Source organism: Chelonia mydas, chromosome 11, assembly GCF_015237465.2.
Source record: "Chelonia mydas isolate rCheMyd1 chromosome 11, rCheMyd1.pri.v2, whole genome shotgun sequence".
Classification (NCBI taxonomy): Eukaryota; Metazoa; Chordata; order Testudines; family Cheloniidae; genus Chelonia; species Chelonia mydas.
This window is the reverse complement of record NC_051251.2, coordinates 77,193,989-77,215,428: the sequence shown is the minus strand read 5'-3', so window position 1 is coordinate 77,215,428 and position 21,440 is coordinate 77,193,989. Positions and strand designations below refer to the sequence as shown.

Sequence of the window (21,440 nt, the reverse complement as noted above, 5' to 3'; positions counted from 1 at the left end):
TATGTGACCATCGCTTATTTGCACTGTAATGTCTAGGAAGTGGATCTCTTGTGAGGACTGTTCCAGGCTGAGGTTGATGGTGGGGTGGAAATTGTTGAAATCCTGATGGAATTCCTCAAGGGCCTCCTTCCCATGGGTCCAGATGATGAAGACGTCATCAACCTAGCGTAAGCAGAGTAGGGGCGTTAGGGGACAAGAGCTGAGGAAGCGTTGTTCTAAGTCAGCTATAAAATGTTGGCATACTGTGGGGCCATGCAGGTACCCATAGCAGCCCTGCTGACTTGAAGGTACAAATTGTCCCCAGATCTGAAATACTTGTGGGTGAGGACAAAGTCACAAAGGTCAGCCACCAGGTTTGCTGTGACATTATCGGGGATTCTGTTCCTGACGGCTTGTAGTCCATCTTTGTGTGGAATGTTGGTGTAGAGAGCTTCTACATCCAGAGTGGCCAGGATGGTGTTTTCTGGAAGATCACCAATAGATTGTAGTTTCCTCAGGAAGTCAGTAGTGTCTCGAAGATAGCTGGGAGTGCTGGTAGCGTAGGGCCTGAGGAGGGAGTCTACCTAGCCAGACAGTCCTGCTGTCAGGGTGCCAATGCCTGAGATGATGGGGCGCCCAGGATTTCCAGGTTTATGGATCTTGGGTAGCAGATAGAATACCCCTGGTCGGGGTTCTAGGGGTGTGTCTGTGTGGATTTGTTCCTGTGCTTCTTCAGGGAGTTTCTTGAACAGATGGTATAGTTTCTTTTGGCAATCCTCAGTGGGATCAGAGGGTAATGGCTTGTAGAAAGTGGTGTTGGAGAGCTGCTGAGCAGCCTCTTGTTCATATTCCGACCTATTCATGATGACGACAGCACCTCCTTTGTCAGCCTTTTTGATTATGATGTCAGAGTTGTTTCTGAGGCTGTGGATGTTGTTGTGTTCTGCATGGCTGAGGTTATGGGGCAAGTGATGCTGCTTTTCCACAATTTCAGCCCGTGCACAGCGGCGGAAGCACTCTATGTAGAAGTCCAGTCTGTTGTTTCGACTGTCAGGAGGAGTCCACCCAGAATCCTTCTTTTTGTAGCATTGGTAGGAAGGTTTCTGTGGATTAGTGTGCCGTTCAGTGCTGTGTTGGAAATATTTCTTGAGTCAGAGACGTTGAAAGTAGAATTCTAGGTCACTGCAGAACTGTACCATGTTCGTGGGAGTGGAGGGGCAGAAGGAGAGGCCCCGAGATAGGACAAACTCTTCTGCCGGGCTAAGAGTATAGCTGGATAGATTAACAATATTGTTGGGTGAGTTAAGGGGACCACTGTTGTGGCCCCTTGTGGCATATAGTAATTTAGATATTTTAGAGTCCTTTTTCCTCTGTAGAGAAGCCACGTGTGTGTTGTAAATGGCTTGTCTAGTTTTTGTAAAGTCCAGCCATGAGGAAGTTTGTGTGGAAGGTTGGTTTTTTGTGAGCATTTCCAGTTTTGAGAGCTCATTCTTGATCTTCCCCTGTTTGCTGTAGAGGATGTTGATGAGGTGGTTCTGCAGTTTCTTTGAGAGCGTGTGGCACAATCTCTCACCATAGTCTGTGTGGTATGTGGATTGTAATGGATTTTTTACCTTCAGTCCTTTTGGTACGATGTCCATCTGTTTGCATTTGGAAAGGAAGATGATGTCCGTCTGTATCTGCACTTTTCATGAGGTTGATGGATTTCCACTTAGTTACCCCCCACAAACAAAGGAATGTGGTTTCTCTACTGGCAGTTAATCCCAAAGTACTTTGAAAGACAATGAAAATTCATTTACATATCAGATGAACAAAGCTATCACGCTAACAAGTGGAGGTGTGGGGAGAGACAGTGTGGCTACACCCCAGCAGGGAAGAGAAACTTCATCTGAGGTATAAAGAAGGGGTGGGGGGGGGAGCCAAACCTCAAATAAGCAACTGAATTAATTGGAAAAAAAAAATCCCCACGTTTGAGAATTCTAAAAATGAGACTTAATTTTACATAGGGCTTGTCTACACTACACAGCTTTTAGCGACAAGGCTGTGTCGACACAGCCTTGTCGCTAAAAGTCAGCGTGTGTAAACGCTCTCTGTCGGTATTTTGTCAGCACTTTCACCGACAAAATACTTCCAGCCCCGCAAGCGATGTTAGTGCTCTCCTGCCGACAACGCCGCGTTCGCACTGCCACTTGCGTTGGCAAAACTTTTGTCTTTTGCGGGGAGGCGGAGGGGCTTTTTAAAGTACCATGAAAGACAAAACTTTTGTTGACAACGTTGCAGTGTAGACAAGCCCTTAGAAATCCTGTCAGCCGCCAGGGGCGTGGCTGGGGCTAGATCTGTCAGCCCTGGGCAACTGCTCCCCTGCCAGCCTTGGAAGTGAGAGATGGAACCCCACTGCAGCTCCCCCAGGCCTGGGAAGGGTGAAGAACCCTAAGGCGCAGAAGAGAGGCTGGGAGGGCTAAACTATGGCACGGCAGCTGCAGCAGGGCTGAAGTGAGGAGGGTGAGGGCTGAATTAATGGTAGGTTCTGGACAGATGGGGTGAGTGCTGGGAGGGTGAACTGATGGGGTGGTGATGACAGGGTTGGCTGACTGAACTGAGCATGGGCTGAACTGAGAGGGGTTGAGTGGGGGGACAGCATTAATTGCTAGGCAGGAGTTGGGCAGATGTGGGAGTGAAAGCTCTTGCAGCAGGGCCAGACTCACCTTACCCAGTACATGTGGGAGAGTGGTTAACACAACTGTCACATGCACACACCCTGGGGACGGGCAGGGGGAGTTCAAAAATCAAAAAACACAGTATGCTCTTTCTTTAAAATGTCATGATTTGGGGGGGCCCAACTCATGATTTTTGATCTCTTGAAGTTGACAACATTAACTACATGTGGGGGAAATGCTAGGGCTGCCAGAGGATGTTGTGAATGCCAAGACACTAACAGCGTTCAAAAAAGAACTAGATAAATTCATGGAGGACAGGTCCATCAATGGCTAGTAGCCAGGATGGGCAGGGATCGTGTCCCTAACCTCTGCTTGTCAGAAGCTGGGAATGGGCGACGGGATGGATCACTTGATGACTACCTGTTGTGTTCATCCCCCCGAGGCACTGGGCATTGGCCACTGTCAGAAGATAGGATACTCGTCTAGATGGACCATTGGTCTGACCCCGTGTTGCCGTTTTTATGTTCTTAAGACAACATGCAGCCTTTTGTTGTTTTAACTCTCTTGTCTCAGCTTGCGCTGGTCCTTTGGATAAATAAATACTTTGTTTTGAAGAAGCTGTTTGATGTCCCTGCATTTTCTTACTGATCACAGGGTTCCAAAGGGAAGTCTACAGCAGGGGCCAAAACCCCGATGGTTGGTAAACAGGGATACTGTGACCTGGGGAGCTGGTCTAAGGGGTGGGACAAATTGTGGGATTCCATCCTGAGACAAGTACACAGGGCTATCCCTTGGAAGGGATGTGCAGGGAGAGACAGAGCAACGGACCAAAGGTACAGCTTGCCCTGAATCATGACCGAGTTTCATGGTGTAACAGTTAGATCTAGCCAAAGCTACTCCTTCTTTATTGGACAGAGGGACTGCTGTTGACAGATATGAGACATTCCAAATTTACTAGAAGCTGAACATGCTTTTTCCTCTGGTGCATGGCCATCCTTTGTCTCCCTGTGCCCTCACCCCACTCTTTCCTTCTACAGAGGTTTAACTTCAGGTGTAATTATATACATCATAAAAATACAGACCAGAAGCAACAGTACAGCTTCCGCCTGGAGCTGCATGAACTGCCTCTGGGTTCGCTTTGAGACTGCTACTGAACAATCTAGTTGCCTTCTATGATGAGATAACTGGCTCTGTGGATGAGGGGAAAGCAGTGGACGTGTTGTTCCTTGACTTTAGCAAAGCTTTTGACACGGTCTCCCACAGCATTCTTGTCAGCAAGTTAAGGAAGTATGGGCTGGATGAATGGACTATAAGGTGGATAGAAAGCTGGCTAGATTGTCGGGCTCAACGGGTAGTGATCAATGGCTCCATGTCTAGTTGGCAGCCGGTGTCAAGTGGAGTGCCCCAGGGGTCGGTCCTGGGGCCGGTTTTGTTCAATATCTTCATAAATGATCTGGAGGATGGTGTGGATTGAACCCTCAGCAAGTCTGCAGATGACACTAAACTGGGAGGAGAGGTAGATACGCTGGAGGGTAGGGATAGGATACAGAGGGGCCTCGAAAAATTAGAGGATTGGGCCAAAAGAAATCTGATGCGGTTCAACAAGCACAAGTGCAGAGTCCTGCACTTAGGACGGAAGAATCCAATGCACCGCTACAGACTAGGGACCGAATGGCTCCGCAGCAGTTCTGCAGAAAAGGACCTAGGGGTGACAGTGGACAAGAAGCTAGATATGAGTCAACAGTGTGCCCTTGTTGCCAAGAAGGCCAATGGCATTTTGGGATGTATAAGTAGGGGCATTGCCAGGAGATCGAGGGACGTGATCGTTCCCCTCTATTCGACACTGGTGAGGCCTCATCTGGAGTACTGTGTCCACTTTTGGGCCCCACACTACAAGAAGGATGTGAAAAAATTGGAAAGCATCCAGTGCAGGGCAACAAAAATGATTAGGGGGCTGGAACACATGTCTTATGAGGAGAGGCTGAAGGAACTGGGTTTGTTTAGTCTGCGGAAGAGAAGAGTGAGGGGGGATTTGATAGCTGTTTTCAACTACCTGAAAGGGGGTTCCAAAGAGGATGGATCTAGACTGTTCTCAGTGGGAGCTGATGACAGAACAAGGAGTAATGGTCTCAAGTTGCAGTGGAGGAGGTTTAGGTTGGATATTAGGAAAAACTTTTTCACTAGGAGGGTGGTGAAACACTGGAATGCGTTACCTAGGGAGGTGGTGGAATCTCCTTCCTTAGAAGTTTTTAAGGTCAGGCTTGACAAAGCCCTGGCTGGGATGATTTAGTTGGGGATTGGTCCTGCTTTGAGCAGGAGATTGGACTAGATGACCTCCTGAGGTCCCTTCCAACCCTGATATTCTATGAACCACACGGGGAAGCAAGCCAATCGCAGCAAAGCTCTTTGAGGAGCTAGTCCACTAGTGAAGAACAGAGGGTCAGTCCAGCAACAGCAAGGGGCAGAACACCTATGACGGTAGCGCCTACCTCTGCAGACCTAAGAGGCTCCCTTTTCCTGGATCAATTAACATTCTGGAGAAAGGAAATCCATATCAAAGATTTGACGTCCTACCCCAAAGTTAAAGGTCTGAAAGTTAACAATATACAATACTAAAAAAATATTCCGGCCTTCCTTATACATCATTAAATAGTAAAAAAAGGGATGAGTCCATGTTTTCCTTACTCCTTTGCAGGTAATGTTTCGTACAATAGATTTTTTTGCCTGTTTTTTCAAAACCTACTGATGAAAATGTAGAAAGTAAATTGTGCATAGTGAATTGTTTGAAAATTTAACCAAATGATGTTCTTTGCAGTGGTTCCATTCACCCTGTACTGGGTCCAACAGAAGGAGCAGCGAGATGTCCACCACGGCTTGCCAAAGTCTAACTTTCCCAGGAAAGAAGTTTACAATGCAGGCACTGTGTTACAGAACACACTGTACACTCTACATAGCTAACGTTGCACTTACTTTAATTCACTAGCTGAAGTCTCTTGAACACCTTCCTTTATTACTTCTTCTGTCAGCTCCGCACCCAGTGAATGGCTCAACTGTTTTATCAACCGTTCTCTTTCCTGCTTCTGCCTAAAGGATGGAAACAAATTACACACAAATAAGGACTGGCAAAACCTGTCTGATGATCTGTAACACATACATGCCATATCAACACCACAGATAATTTTGAGACAGAATAATTAACCTCCATATTGGGCTAGTCTAATTTTTCATGCTTCTCTTTCTAAAAGTAGCAGAGGCAAATGTTCTGCAGCACAACCAGCTTTGCAAGGGGTGAGGCCCGTCCCCCCCACCAACTGATCAAGGGACTGCTTCTTACAATACTCCAATGGGAGATAACTCCTAAGCCACTGCCAGGGCAGCTGGCACTGTGAGAGATGAGGGGTTGCCACCCTTTTCACCCCCTAGAAGCCAGAAGGGAGGAGGAAGTGGCAGGACTAGAGCCCTAGACTAGAGGCTGACAGGCGGAGACTGCAGGAGTGCGTTGCTCTGTCCTGCCTCAAGGCTGGGAGGGGAGGGACGGGGGTGTATATGTGTCTGGGACAAGTGGGACCACCTAAACTTCCAAGGAAGGTTTAGGTAAGATAATATGAAGATAGGCCTTTTGTTCTTTTAACCCCGTCCTCTGTTTATTTAATTCCTATGGATAAATATTACGTTTAAAAAAAAAAAAGACTATTCTCTGTCTCTGCATTTTCATAGCGGTCACAGGCTCCCACCGGAAAGTCAACAGCAGGTGCCAAACACAGCTGGACCTGCTGAGGGAACACAGCTGGTGAGCAGGGGTGCTGTGACCTGTGGACCCAGTCTAAGATTGGGGTGAAGTGCAGAGTTCCCTGCTTAGCTCTGTCACTTGGAAGGGCTGCGTATGGAATGAATTAGTGAGAGGGCAAAGGTACAGCTCACCCTGTGCCATGGCAGCCATATTCTTAACTTTGGGTGTCATTATTAAGTATTGCTCTGATTCAATCAGTTTTTAAAAGAGACACAATAAAACAATATTTTTTTAAAAGATCATTTTACAATTTACAGCTAAAATATATTAGAGAATAGTTAAATAAAGAAGAGAAAAAACACACACTCCTAGGTAAATTTAGACCTTTTAACAGAAAGAAGCCATCTGACCGACGACTATCCTGGGGCTTGATTCATGCTGACAACCTCAAAGTAAGGGTGAGTTCTAGGGATGTAAAAGGTTAACCAGTAAGCATTAGGCTTACCAGTTAAGCCAAGTTAACTGTTAATCCCAGCAGCCCCACGTCAGACCCCAGCCCCAACCGTGCCAGCAAGACCCCAGCCCCGGCCACGCCAAGCCGGATCCCAGCCCCGGCCACACAGAGCTAGACCCCAGCCGCTGTCATGCCAGCCCATCTCCCCCAGCTACCTCAGTTACGGTTAACCTATTAAAAGAAATGATTTGAATCATTTAACCAGTTAACTTTTTTAACCAATATTTACATCCCTAGTGAGTACACCCATTACCAGTTCATTGAACCATCCAGTCCCTCAAGTTTTCACCTGCTGATCTTACATTTACTACATCTATAAGAAACAAGATACTCACTTCTCTTCTTCTGCTCTGCGTTTTTCCTCTTTGACTCGCTCTCTTTCTGCGCTGACTACATCTGTTGCAACTTGCCTGAGAATCTCCATCATTACTTCGGTCAAGAGTTCCTCTCCAGTGGCATCAGAGGCACTGCATGAAGAAAGGCAGCGGTTTTGTGTTTTTCTTTTCCTTTAACGACACACTCCAGCTCAGACCCATTTTTGTTTCCTAAATCTATTTAAATCAGACATATCAAACACTGATTTGATAGCAAAGACTACCCACTCAATAGGAAGGATGAATGGGTTGACTGCCCATCCAGGACCACTGAGGTAACTCACTGATCAAAATTCTTGGCACTCAAACAGCTTGCCAGATACATTCCTGGCTACTCCATATCAGCTCCAATTTATAACTTGCCAGCCCACAATAACAAGGGTGGGAAGAAGTAAGAACTAGTGGATTTTCTGTAATAAGATGACCATTTATCATAAGAAAATGTCTCTCTTTCACCCTTACGGATCTCATTCTAGTGGAGCTGAGGCTCTGCTTTAATTAAGGTTGAGTGACTGTTTAAAAGACAACACTATTGTAAGTGCTCTAAAACCCACATGCTTGTCTTGGATTATGTTGTGCCTCATTAAAATACATGGTAGAGTTAGTGGTCCAAATTTTGAAATCATTTGAGCAAGGGATTCCTGTGATACAGCTATGACCCTAAGAGTACCCTAACGAGAGACGATATACTATTGTCATGATATTTAGCCAACAGGTGGCATTGTAATATATCACTGGAAAACTAATAACTCACAGGTCATTAATATTCTTGAATGATGTATGTGCAGTTAACCCACACAGAACTTCATAGATGTGCTGGAAATGTGACTAAACTGTGTTTAAACCAGTCATGTCAGGGGGAATTGAGAGAGAAGTTTTCTCCAGATAAAGGAAAGAGGCCAACATCTCAAACGAGATATGGCTGCAGAAAAAGATCATTTGCAAAAACTCCCCACAGGGGAGGAACTAGCCTGCAGCCTACTCCACACAGCAAGGCATCTACACCCAGCAGGGAAAAGGAACTTTACCCAGGGAGACCTTTCAGAAGAATACATTTCAGAGGTTTACTGGTCTATAAACAGAGGGGAAGAGAACCCCTAAGTTATCTTTCACCTCAGGAGACAACAGAACTGAGCACTTTGAGCTCTGTGAAGGGTCCTGGCTAAAAAACTGATCAGTCATGTTGGAAGAAAGGAGTGGTGAGAGAGAACTTCTTTGAACAAAGGACTCTAATTTGTTAAGTTATAGAGAAGTCTGAGAAGTGTATTCTTATTTTTGTTTATTTGTAACCATTTCTATCTTTATTCCTTCTACCTGATATCATTTAAACTGTCCTGCTATTAATAAACTTACTTTACTTCTACTATAAACCAACTCAGTGCTTTGACTGAAACAGCATGTTTGTTCACTCCAGTTAAGGTAACAGGCTGCTTGGCACAGTCTCTTTAAAGGAGCAGCAACCCTGATAAGGTTTTGTGGGTGCTACAATAAGAGGGGCTGAGCACTACAGGAAGACGTCTCTGAGGAACTCAAGGATTGGGCTTCACTGATGGCTACCTGCTAGGCATGGTCTGGATTGGCAGAGTGCTGAAGAGTTGGCTGGCAAGCAGAGAGGCTGGTGTGTCAGGGAGCTGACACATCACTCAGCAGAAGCAAAGCTCTCACTTACTGAGGCTGAGAGGGGTGATCCAGTGGCTCACAGTTCTGAGAACCCCAGCAGATTGTCACAACAGCCTCTCTAAAAAGGCATATGTTTACAAAATCACCTGCTTCTGCTAACTTTTTTGCCCACACCTGGTGATCAAACTGTCACTCTGACCCTCCCCAAGCTGATTTCACCCACTCAGAATTGATAGCAGCTCGTGCACGGTACCTGCTGCCCTTTGGGAGAGAAATATGGAAACCCTAACAAAGTTCACTGTTCCAACATGGACTGACCCGGACAGACAAACCAAACTGTGAAATGTGCACGTGCAGCAAGACGACCAGTGCTCTGCTTGCAGGCTGGCTGGTGACCCAGTAAGCGGGTGGTTAAAGCTGACACGCTGCGGCCTTTGAACCTGAGCTCTGGCCCAGCCACTGAGGGGACAGCCCTCCCCTAGGTAATGACACTGAGTAGCATCAGAGATCATTCAAACACTGTTTTTCAAAACCTAGTTTGATTAATAGAACTTTGATGAAGACCTGGGTTTCCAAAAAGTGCAGTTCTTTTGTGATTCCTCAACAAATAAGGGCTCATCAAAGGGACCTTTGCTCGCTGGGAAGCACTGACAGAACAGAATTGTAAGGGGGATGGGGAAAGCTGGGCATCTTCCCTGCCAACAACATATTTTGGAGGGAGAGTACTGGGCACCATAGTTCCCCTTCAGCCAGACCGCGGCCACAGGGGTGAGTGCTGGTGCCTGTTAAATTACTGATTTGCCTTGGGGTTGCAGATTGGACCCCTCCAAATGTCTTTCCCCACTTCCCATGGTTCTCAGCAGTAGAAAGGAGGACAAGAAGAGAAAGAAGGGAAGGAATGCTGAAGAATTCCCCAAGGTCCACAGCATTCACTATCAGATCAAAGCAGAACCAGCACACTGAGCTACTTCTGTGGCCACAGAAAGAGCAGACTGGAGCTGAAACCTAGTAGCCTGGACTATGTAGGAAAGCTGTTTGGCAACCAAGAATTTTGATCCATGTGATGCCTCTGTTGCCCTGGATGGATGGAGTTAACCCAATAGTCCTTTCCAGACTAGTGGACTGACTGTATATGGTTTTCACCCAGCCTAATCACTTGGACCTTAGAACTACCACAGTCTACTGTCTGGAAGGACTATAAAGGTGCTTTTTTATTTTTAAATATACACACAAGATACATTTCAGGAGAGAAAGTGTCATTTTAAGCATGGGGAGGGAACCAACACTGGCCCTATCAATCCTGACATTGTCACTTTAAATAAAAATAAAACGAAAATATCCTGCCACTTGGACACCTCGTCCTCCCCAATATAAATGACAGTTTGCTGTCTTCACGCTAGTTGCTAGAAAGGCAAAGTGACACCTAGATGGTGACAGGCCCCTGAAATGTCAACAATAGTAATAATAATTGCCTTTACCACATAGCCGCAGTCACGTAAGCTGCTCCTGTCTTGCCGATTTCTCTGCACTCTCCTTTGAGAACTTCATGCACCAGGCCCTCCAACACTTCTGTAATGTCCTAAAAAGATACATCCAAGAGGAAATACTGAGAATGAGTGTTTAACATTTATATAGGATTGCACAAAGGTGTCATTTGGGGGAAGGAATCTTTAGAACTGGTGAATTTATGTGGCTGGAAGTTACAAAACCTACCGTTTTACTAGTAAACAGAGCAAACAATCTGAAAGTTGAAACAATATGGAACTCCACTATGCCATTTTTTTCAGTTACTATCAAAATAATAGAAGTGTAAAACATTAACCCCACCAAAAAAGAAAAGCAACTCCTGAATTAAACCTGCAAAAAAGAAAGTATAAAACATAAGGAATGGATTTTTCTTAATATCTCAAATGTTTAATATTTTCATGTATGACAAATTTTTCTCCAAGGGGGACAGTTTCAATGGCTAATATTAATAAAATGAATCTAATTTAATTAGTTACTTTCATTTCAATGGACTCATCTTACCCTTCACTGAAATGCAGCCACCTCTGAGGTGGAACACAGCAGCAACAGGACTATACCAAGGAGCTTTACACAACAGTTTGGGATACTCATTGAAGAATGCCACCAAATCCAATTAAAACTACAGGAGGAAGTGAGGGCAAATAGCACAGAATCACCCAAATTGGTATGTGTCCATGACTCAAAGTCAACACCTCTACTCTTGTGAAAAGGACCTCTGTTTTAGGTCTCATTTAAAAGATGACACATTGCTATTCTGGGGACTGGTTTAGTACTTGACTCACTAAAAGAAAGTGTCACCTGCTGAATCTCACTAAGTAGTTTTTGCACCATCGTAAGTTTTCATTGGAGGTCTCCCATCTAAACACTGACCATACGAAATCTTGCTTAGCCAGAGAGATTTGTCAAGGTCATAGCAGTAGGTGACATTTTCAGCATGGCTCATCAGACATTCAGCTCCCATTAATAACTGGAGCCAAGTTTTCCCAAATGCCACAATGAAACTGTACCCAAGTTTCTCTCGGTTTGGGATAACAATTATCTGGAGCAGCTGACTTTCTCTGGTCTCTATTATCTTAACACAAAGATTCAGAAACAGGAAAGAAATTGTCTAACTCCAGTACTGACTATTCTGTAACAAAAGGGCAACTGAAATAATCTTCAATACGCATTTCCCCAGGGCTTGCGGCTCCCAGGAGCCAGGTCTCTTACCAGGTCTGTGTACGTAGGCTGAGGTTCTGAAGGTGGAAGCTCAGGCTGCACAATCGGCTGAAAGGGGGACTGTGCTGCAGGAGGCACTGGCGGACGAGGTAGCAGCGAAGGCAACGGCTGAGCTGGAGGCTGGACTTGTACCACTGTCCCTTCGGACTCCACGCCTCTCTCTTCTAGCCTTCCTTCTGCAGGAAAACATCCAGCCATTCACAGGAAGTAAAACAGCAGCCGTCTGCATAACTTTTAACTAGCGAAGTAATTCTTTTCAAAAGTTGGCTTGTTTGATAAAATCGCAGTGTCATAAAAATGAGCTCCTATGAAGGCTCAATGCACTGTAATTAACAGTAGACATTCTCGTTTGCATCAGATTACACACTAAATTAACGGAGAATTTATTTATGATACAAAGACTATTTTAAGGACTAGGGAGGAATGAGCTTGGCACTTACACGAGCACACTTCCTTCTCTTACACACACTAAACACACAACTGTTTTAAGTAGTTATGGTTAATCAGTGTGATATTTTTGTATTTTGTCTGTCTAATACAGCAAAAGCGTAAACCCAAAATATTTACTCACGTTAGAACTGGGCAAATAATTGTAACATTTATTTAACAAACTGGGCCTCATTTTCTATTTACAACTTGTCTGCAAGGAGTTCATTACATTCTTGAACCAATTCTCAGTTTATCAATCATTCACAAGCATTTAGCTGCACGTGCTCAGGATTCAAGGTTCTACTTTTGCTGGTTAGTTTCTGACTGGCAACAAGGTGTGGTTTCTACTCCCTGACTGGCTGAGTGAAACGTTTTAGAATCAGGTTTCACTACAAACACTCATGGTGGGGAGCTCAAAATTTGATTTCCATTAATACATTTGCTGCTTTGATGACACTCTTGCCACAAAGCTTGTTTGCTAGAATACATGGGGAAAGCAGCCACTGAAGCAAGTTGTGGTTTCTATTTCACTGAATATCCATGCAAAGTTCACACAGCTCTACAACAAGTAAATTGGGAAAAACCAACAAAACAAAATTTGACGAGACCGGAGGTCTCTGAGCAGCAGTTCAGATGTTGGCTATGTCCACCTGCTCCTACCTGTCACATTTACACTGGCGTTCTGGATGCTGCTGGCTGGCTCCCCAGCAGTGCTCCCTGCTGTGTACTTGTTCTGCCCATTGAAGCTACATACAGGTACATGGCGAGTTACTGGGGGTAATGCTCCTCCATTTACAATTTCTCCAATGGATGCGGTTAGCTTCTGCTTAACAAACAATGATTTTCTTGGTTTGGGCAATCCTTCAGACTCCAGGAAAGCTAAGCGATTCAACTCCACATAACTAGTGAAAAAACCAAACAAGCAGACAATCAATGTTGTGACAGCTGGAGCCTGTACAAATCCTGGAGGACACAGAGAATGAGGTAAAACATTCAGATTTATTCTTGTATTTTTCTTCACCCACCTGATTTTATAATTGTTAAAAAAATACAACTAACTTCAGTGAAGATTATTTCTGTTTTGTTTCACTAAAAAAGCTTAAAATATGACAGTGGATAATAAACATAAAACAACAAGTGATTTTAATGAAAGCCTTCCACCCTCTCAGTACACCTGGGGGGATTCTGCGCCACTGCGCGTGTGCAGAATTCACATCCCCTGCAGATTTCTTTGCTTCCCCACAGAAAAATAACTTTCTGACAGGGAAGCAAAAAGCAGTCACACACCACTCCCTAGCAGCGCAGGTACATTGTTTCAGGCACCCGGAGCAGCCGTCAGAGAGGTAAATCACTGCAAGGCTGAAGACACCCCAGCCCATGGCTCCTACCCTGAGCCAGTCCCAGCTGGGCTGAAGGCAGGAGAGGATGGGACTTCCTCTTCCCCTGCAAGGAGTGGCTGGGGTGGTCAGACCCACCCCCAGAAACCTCTCCCAGGTGCAGGAAGCTCAGCATCCTCGCCTGCTTCCTGACCCCATCGCTCCTCAGGTGTGGGGGGAGGGGTAACTGTAACTCCTCCATCCACTCAACCCCCTTGCATCCGGACCTCCCATATCCAGACACCCCTGACAAGCCTCACCCGGTACATCCAGAATGCCCCTAGCCCTCCAAACCCGGACCCCACTCCACTGAACCTCAACCCCTGCATCTGGAGCCATCCTGCACCCAGACCCCCTGCCTCTGGACCCCCACCCCTGCTCCCCCACTGAGGTCCCTGCACTCAAATCCCCACCCTGATGCCCCACCCTCTGCACCACCCTAAGCCCCCACATCCAGACCCCCATGACACTGACCCCCAACGAGCTGCACCCAGACCCCAAACCCACCAAGCCCCAGACCCCCACCCCCCACGGAGACTCTCCTACACCCAGACCCCTCTGCTGAGCCCCAACCACCTTCACCTGGAAGCCCCTGCAGCGAGCCTCTGTGCATCCAGATCCCCCCACACCTAGACCCCTCACTGAGCTGCCTACACCCAGACTGTCCCACACAGAATCCTCTCACCCCACACCTGGATCCCCCCTCACTGAGCCCCTCCACACTTGGATCCTGCCTGGTTGAGCCTGCCTGCCCCACACCTGGTGTGCCTGGTGCAGAGGGGCAGGGCCCCAGGGTGTTTGAGGGGCAGGCCCAGGCCTTGTGCTGTGTCAGGGTAGGGTGCAGCCTCACCGCTGAGTGTGTCCCCCGGGGGTGGAAGAGCTGCAGGATGATCTCCCACCTTTGTGCAGCCAGTGGCCTGTGTTCCCCACCGCCATGCTAGAGCCTCCACATTTATTTATTGATAAATAAAACTTGCAGAATTTTGTAGAATTTTAAAATATTGTGCACAGAATTTTTAATTTTTTGGTGCATAATTTTTAATATTTTGGTGCAGAATGCCCTCAGGAGTAGTCTCAAAACATAAAAGCACTTTTTGCAGTTATTAGCTATGGACTGCAACTTCACTTCTCCCGTTGTACAAGTCCTAGCCTCAGAAAAGACTAAAAAAGAAAAGGCAACTTTTCTATGGGGCTGCGTACTTCCTATAACTTGCCCTACCGCAGTGCGTTTCACTGCACTACATGCCATGTGGCATGCCCTTCCCCTACCACATCCCCAAGATGTCTTTACAATGAGAAAACCATATACAGTACCGTGTACACTTTCCAAGCACCAGCTCAGTGAAACCAGGGCTCAGACAAGGCAGGGTGGCACCGGGTTAGCAACCCAGAACCCCCTCCCCCCACCTTTTTTTTTTTTTTTTTTTTGGAGATTGCCATCTTACTTGCCAGAATCTCGGCTTACTTTAAAAAACAAAACCCTAGTTCTCATGGTCTTGTCTATACTACAAAAGTTGCATTAGTAACTAAATCAATTTTAAATTGATCTAGTTAAACTGGTGCAAACCTGCAATGTAGATGTGCTTAAAGCTTACCTCAGTACTTTACTGAAGAAGCTAAACCACATTAAAACACTAATTTAGATCCTTCTATTTTTGCTATACAACCTCCAGATTCAAGGCAGAACTCTCTCCCACCTTGCCCAACTCAGAGTAGACAAGCCACTAGAGCAGAGGTGGGCAAACCACGGCCCACAGGACCATCCTGCCTGGCCCTTGAGCTCCCCACCAGGGAGGCTAACCCCCGGCCCCTCCCCCGCTGTCTCCCCTCCCTCGCAGTCACGCCACCGTGCGGGCAGTGCTCTGGGCGGCAGGGCCGTGCGCTCCTGCAGGGCAGTGCATCTGGCTCCGGCCAGGCAGCCCGGCTGCCAGACATGCCGCTCTGAGCAGTATGGTAAGGGGGCCAGGGCTGGCAGGTCCCGGGGGGGCAGTCAGGGGACAGGGAGCAGTTGGATAGGTGTGGGAGGGGCCTGTCGGGGCGGTTGGATGGGGTGGAGGTTCTGGGAAGGTGGTCAGGAAACCAGGGGGGGCCGGGGGCGGGAGGGGGGTTGGAAAGGCGTAGGAGTCATAGGGAGCCTATCAGGGGGTCGGGGTGTGGATAGGGGGCGGGGCAGTCAGGGGACGGGAAGTGGGAGGGGGCGGATAGGGGGTGGGGGCCAGGCTGTTTGGGGAGCACAGCCTTCCCTACCCGGCCCTCCATACAGTTTTGCAACCTCAATGTGCCCCTCGGGCCAAAAAGTTTGCCCTCCCCTGCACTAGTTACTGAACTGCAGTGAAAGGTGCTCCCTCGCAAAGGCTACGCATGCTGCCTTCACAGCACTCGTAGCACAGGGTGCTACAAAAGATGAACTTCAAATACATACATTTATAGAAACAAATGCGCTCTAGGATTATGTAGTTAATGCCCCAATGTCCCGATATGAAGGGTGGGCTTTCCCAAAGCGCTCAGCGTTGGCTTAACTCATTTTCCATTTACGTCAATGGTAAAACTCCCCGACTTCAATGGCAGCATCAGGGCCAACATTAAACACTCTTGAAAGTCCCACCTTATATCCTAGCCTGTTTTCTGAAGGTTTCTAATGACACAAATAGTGTGTTTTGGTTATTAGGAACATCAAGCGCAGAATTCAACAGTGACTGGATAGTTATTTCATTTAGAGCTGCAAGTCACCTTCAATTCATGCAGCTGAAGTTTTGAGACAATCTTCTGCATATTTTACTAACCATCGCTGGTAGCAATGTGGCAATGTAGTCTGCCTGTTAGCTCTAGCATCACTGGAAGGGACAGATTTCACGGCCAGAAGGGACTACACTGTGATCAGCTTGTCTGATCTCTTGTATAACAAAGGCTACAGAACTTCCCCAAAAATAATTCCTTTTGAAATAGAACAGATTTTTAAAAAAAATCCAGTCTTGATTTAACTCATGTCTCTTTCCTGTTGCCAAGCTGCAGCTCTCATCTTGGATCAAAGATGTGTTTGTACAGCAGCGAGCACAACAGGACCCTGAGCGAGGTTTTTGGGCACTAACAAAAATACAGACTCTCCTTGCTCTTACCCATCGGACACACTCAAGCCATAATAACTTATAAAATCAGTGGCTTCTTCGCAGTCTCTAAACAGTAGCATGCGAACCAAATTATCCAGAGGAAAGACAGTGGATCTCTGAGTGTTCACAGTGTAGGCAATATTGAGCGACTTGAGAGCATCTCTGCGTATCTGGAAAAAGGAAAAAAAAAAAAAAAAGCCAAATAGCTGTTAAACTTGTGGAAGACCTCATAAAATATGTAGTAGACAGAGCTGTTCTTCACAACTAGAAAATTAAGAGAGCACTGTCAATAGGAAAATCGGTTTTGAAAAATTATACATTACCACCACAGTCAATCATTCAAGTGGCAAGAACTGTTTATATTTAATTTTCTTTTCACTTTTTGCATTGTTTGCTTTTTAGCTTTTACTCATTGTGGACAGCGAACCAAGCCTGGCCCCTTACGAGTGTTTTCTTTTGTTTCTCATGCACTAGCACAAGTGCCTAAGGGTTTCCAACACTGGAGCACTGACATTTCCCAAAACGAGTCAAGGTCTGTCTCTTTGTTCTCTGTTAGTATTGCACCTAGCACAATGGGGCCTGGTCCATGAGATGGACTTCTAGGCACTATGACAGTACAAATAATAGGAATAAATGAGACCCCAAAATAAAAAAAACCACCCTGAAAATATGTTCCATATTTTGTGGGATGTAAGAATATCAAATTTTAAAATGGTTATGCACTCACTCTGAAAGCAAATCCTATATTTTACATGCTTTTCTATGTTGCATTGTGGTGGAAAGGCATTTTGGTTGCTTCCTTTGTAAATCTGAGGTTTTTCTTAAAGAATACAGCAGGCAGAACTATTAGGGTTTAATAGATGTGCACTGGGTTTGGCGCTCTATGAATCAACCCTGGCCCACACTGTATTATTAGACACTGGTACACAACACACACACACAAACACTTCTTTTTCTTACCTGGTTGAAGTAACAGTGTAAGAGACAGGCATTCAGATAGGAAGCTGCTCGCACCAACTTGAAAAACCTTACAAAGTTATTGCTGTTTAATGCAGCAAAGGCTTGAACTGCAAATCTGACCTCAGCTGAGTTTCGGACAGCAGGTTGAAACTGTTGCACTTCTCTGTTGAGACAAGAAAGATGGGAGTTTTATCATATAAACATTAATGACCACAGCTCAACAGTGATGTCTGTGAATGTATTTTTAAAAATGGCCACTTTTAAAACTCTCACACAATTAAAGATCGTCTTGATGCCTTGATAGCAAAACTCTAATGCATGTAAATTGAATTAGTAGCAGTATCCTTTCATCATTTATGCTCTTATGTAATAGTTCAATTAGCATTAGCATAATGGTATATTGTTATGGCTGACGAAGTTAATTCATTTTAAAATTTATGTATTTAGACACTTTCTGAAAAAAGAATCCCCTGTGACTAAAGTTTTGCGCTTTTCTCAGCCCAAAAGGTGAGTTTTGAGTTACTTACACATGGTGAAAAATTAAAGGTAGTATTGAAGCACTTAAAGAAATTTAATGTTTTTCTGATGCATTTAAAACAGGGCTGTTTATTTCAGTAATCAGATATTCCAAAAGACGTTTATTCAAATGTTTATATTCAAAGGTTGGGTTTTTTCTGGGTGAGGAAGAAGATTTTAGTAAATTCCATTCACCCAGTTTGGGATTGGTAAAAAAATTAGTTTTTCTTTTTACTAAAATAAGATAACACTTTACGACATACGGCAGGAAAAATGGCTGTAGTTTGAAATTTGTCCCATAAATAGTCCTTAATAACAGGAAGTGAAAGTTTGAGAGGGTTGGGGTGAAAATGAATACGTTTTAGGCAAATGAAAAATAAGTTCTGAGCATCTTCACCGAGCATCTGAAGAGTAAAGAAGCCTTGTCCCTTTTATGACATCACTGCAAATTTCCCCACTCCACCCTGCACGGCTGTTGTCAGGATGCATGAGGCTTGCATTAGCGCACACACAGGAAAATCTATCTCCACACCTTACCCACAACCAGCGCCTTAACACCAGCAAAAAAGCAGATTACAAAACTTGCAGAGAGGCAGCAGTTTTAGGGTTTCTCCGTAATGTTTGTTCCATTCTGTGATATCAGCAAATTCTAAACTTACACGTAAAAATCTATAGTTTTCATTGGCAATGATACAGCCATCACAATGTAAATCAATGGGATGCTGCCCTGCTAACCCAGACATACAGAAAGCTGCCTCCAGTCCAACTGGTCCCAGCAAAGGTGTGAATGTGACCAACCTTCCCTCTAGTTTTTTCTGTCCATGTGCAGAATTAATTTTATGAGCAGCAATACCAAGGTAATGTGCAGTTGTGCGCCACCAGTAGAAACAAAAAACCTAGATATATAAAAAAAAAATTTTTAAGTTCCCATCGGGATAATTACTCCAGCCAGGACAAGTTAGGCATTTTAGAACTCACTGTCAAAAAATTAAATGTAAGCGTAAGAGAGAAATAAAATTATGAAATGCATAGACCAGTCAAAATACTAAAACAGCAGCACTTTGAAAGAATAAAATTACCGAGAACGTACGTGCATTGCAGGAAGTACCAACAAGCAGCTGGCCAGAGGCTCCAAGGCAGAGGGCAGGAGCAACGCGGCAGCAGAGGGAAGGGGCACTTGAACACAAGTTGCCAGATGTGAGTGGCACTTGATTGACTCTTGTGCAGGCGCGCAGCCTAGAGGAAACCCTGAAAGCGACCCTCACCCACTACATTTGCCTCAGTGAAAGGAAAAAACCTAATGGGAATTATTCAAATGCTAAAAAGATTAGAGCATAAACAGTTTCTTTCTTCTCCGCTCTCTCAAAAGTAAGTTACAGGAAATGCAATGCAAAACCTGAATATATAATCATGAAACATCTCCATGATGACAATTTGTATTTTTTAAAATGTAACAGTAAAGCCTTCACCTAAGAGCTTCTAAATATGAATTCTATATTATACAAATGTTCCAGAGGCAAAAGATGAGGCAAGTGTGACAAGCTGACAATTCACCTGAGAATATCCCCCTTGTTGAGATTCAGCAGCACATTGTAGCCTCTGAACTCGGCTTCACTCTTGCAGTAAATACCCTTATTAGCCAGGTCCTGGTACATCTCCTTCAGGCTCTGCAAACATTTAGTCATGTTCTCATTGTTGATCTTGGCATCAAAGGAGGACATGGGCTCCTCGCACAAGTGGTGGGCACAATGAATATGAAAGCGAGTGCACTTCTCAATCAAGGATACTGTTAGAGGGTCACAGAGATGTTGCTGGGTTATATCCTGACCAAAAAGAAAAGCAACACATTTGTAAATTTAGTAATAGTTACAAACATAGCCAAATAGATAAGTCATTGTGAATTCCAGCTGGAATTCATATTTTATATTTTTCACACAAGCATTCTACAGAAAACTTTGTCGAAAAGATGAGTCTTTTTTTTTTACTTTTTGTTTAATTTTTGAACTGCTACAGGTGTATTTTGGATTCTAACTGTCAAGTGGGTCCAAGTGCCAAGGGTTACCTTTCTTATTCCACGTGTCCTATTCCATACAAAGTCATACCACTCTCGGTAATTTCCTTCCCCTTGGTCCATGATTTGGGTAACTAAATAGTCCATGGTCATGCGCAACACCTCTGAAGGTCTCAGTTCATGGGGCAAAGGTTCCTCCTGGTCTGCCGAAGACCTGCTGTATTCCTTTATTGCAGCTGCATGGTTTACCTGAGAGAGCAATCAAAGAAACACGGAGTGTATATTAAAATCCTGAGTATTAAGTTGACTGTGTTAACATAACCATTGCCAAATATCTACTTTCAGAACAGAGTAGGCTATTAAAAAGAGTTTGACATTGTCCACACTCGTGACCAAATCACTATCAACACTTGCTGTGCAGAACAACATCTTTTAAATAAGAATGGCCATATTGGGTCAGGACAATGGTCCATCTAGCCCAGTATCCTGTCTCAGATAGTGACCAGTGCCAGATGCCCCAGAAGAAATGATCAGAACAGGGCAATTTAGAGTGATCCATCCTGTCATCCAGTCCCAGCTTCTAGCAGTCAGAGGTTTAGGGACACACAGAGCACAGGGCTGTGTCCCTGACCATCTTGGCTAATTGCCATTGATAAACCTAATCTCCATGAATGTATCTAATTCTTTTTTGAACCCAGTTGTTCTTTTGGCCTTCACAACATCCTCTGGCAATGAGTTCCGCAGGCTGACTGTACATTGTGAGTAGTAGTACTTCCCCTTTTGTTTGTTTTAAACCTGCTGCCTATTAATTTCATTGTGTGACCCCTAGTTCTTTGAAGGGATAAGTAAACACTTCCACATTCACTTTCTCATACCATTCGTGATTTTAAGAGACCTCTCTTATATGCCCCTCCCGTCGTCTCTTTTCTAAGCTGAACAGTCCAAGTCTTTTTAAACTCTCTCATGGAAGCCGTTCCATACCCCTCATCATTTTTGTTGTCCTTCTCTGCACCCTTTCCAATTCCAATATATCCTTTTTGAGATCAGGTAAACAGAACTGCAGAGAGTATTCCAGATGTGGGTGTTGCATGGATTTATATAGCGGAATTAGGATATTTTCTGTTGCATTATCTATCTCTTTCCTAATGGTTCCTAACATTTGGTTAGCTTTTTTGACTGCCACTAAACACTGAGTGGATGTTTTCAGAGAACTAGCCGTAATGACTCCAAGATCTCTTTCTTGAATGGCAACAGCTAATTTAGACCCAATTGTTTTGTATGCATAGTCGGGATTATGTTTCCCAAACTGCATTACTTTGAATTTATCAATATTGAATTTCATCTAGCAGTTTGGGGCCCAGTCTCCCAGTTGAGTGAAATCCCTTTGTAACTCCGTGCAGTCTGCTTTGGACTTAACTGTCT

At 44.9% G+C, this 21,440-nt stretch overlaps 1 protein-coding gene across 5 annotated transcripts in view; it reads right to left on the bottom strand.

The window, feature by feature from the left end:
• Positions 1-21,440, bottom strand: part of LOC102946434 (minichromosome maintenance complex component 3 associated protein) — a 78,257-nt gene that overhangs the window by 33,717 nt on the left and 23,100 nt on the right. For all 5 annotated transcript variants that reach the window (XM_043525009.1, XM_037913116.2, XM_043525010.1 and 2 more), the window contains exons 8-16: positions 20,070-20,267; positions 19,562-19,830; positions 17,492-17,654; positions 16,541-16,701; positions 12,709-12,950; positions 11,611-11,795; positions 10,353-10,453; positions 7,216-7,347; positions 5,607-5,720 (exon numbers count right to left, since the gene is read on the bottom strand). In XM_043525009.1, coding sequence (XP_043380944.1) covers positions 5,607-5,720; positions 7,216-7,347; positions 10,353-10,453; positions 11,611-11,795; positions 12,709-12,950; positions 16,541-16,701; positions 17,492-17,654; positions 19,562-19,830; positions 20,070-20,267 — 1,565 coding nt within the window. The remainder of the gene's footprint in view (positions 1-5,606; positions 5,721-7,215; positions 7,348-10,352; positions 10,454-11,610; positions 11,796-12,708; positions 12,951-16,540; positions 16,702-17,491; positions 17,655-19,561; positions 19,831-20,069; positions 20,268-21,440) is intronic.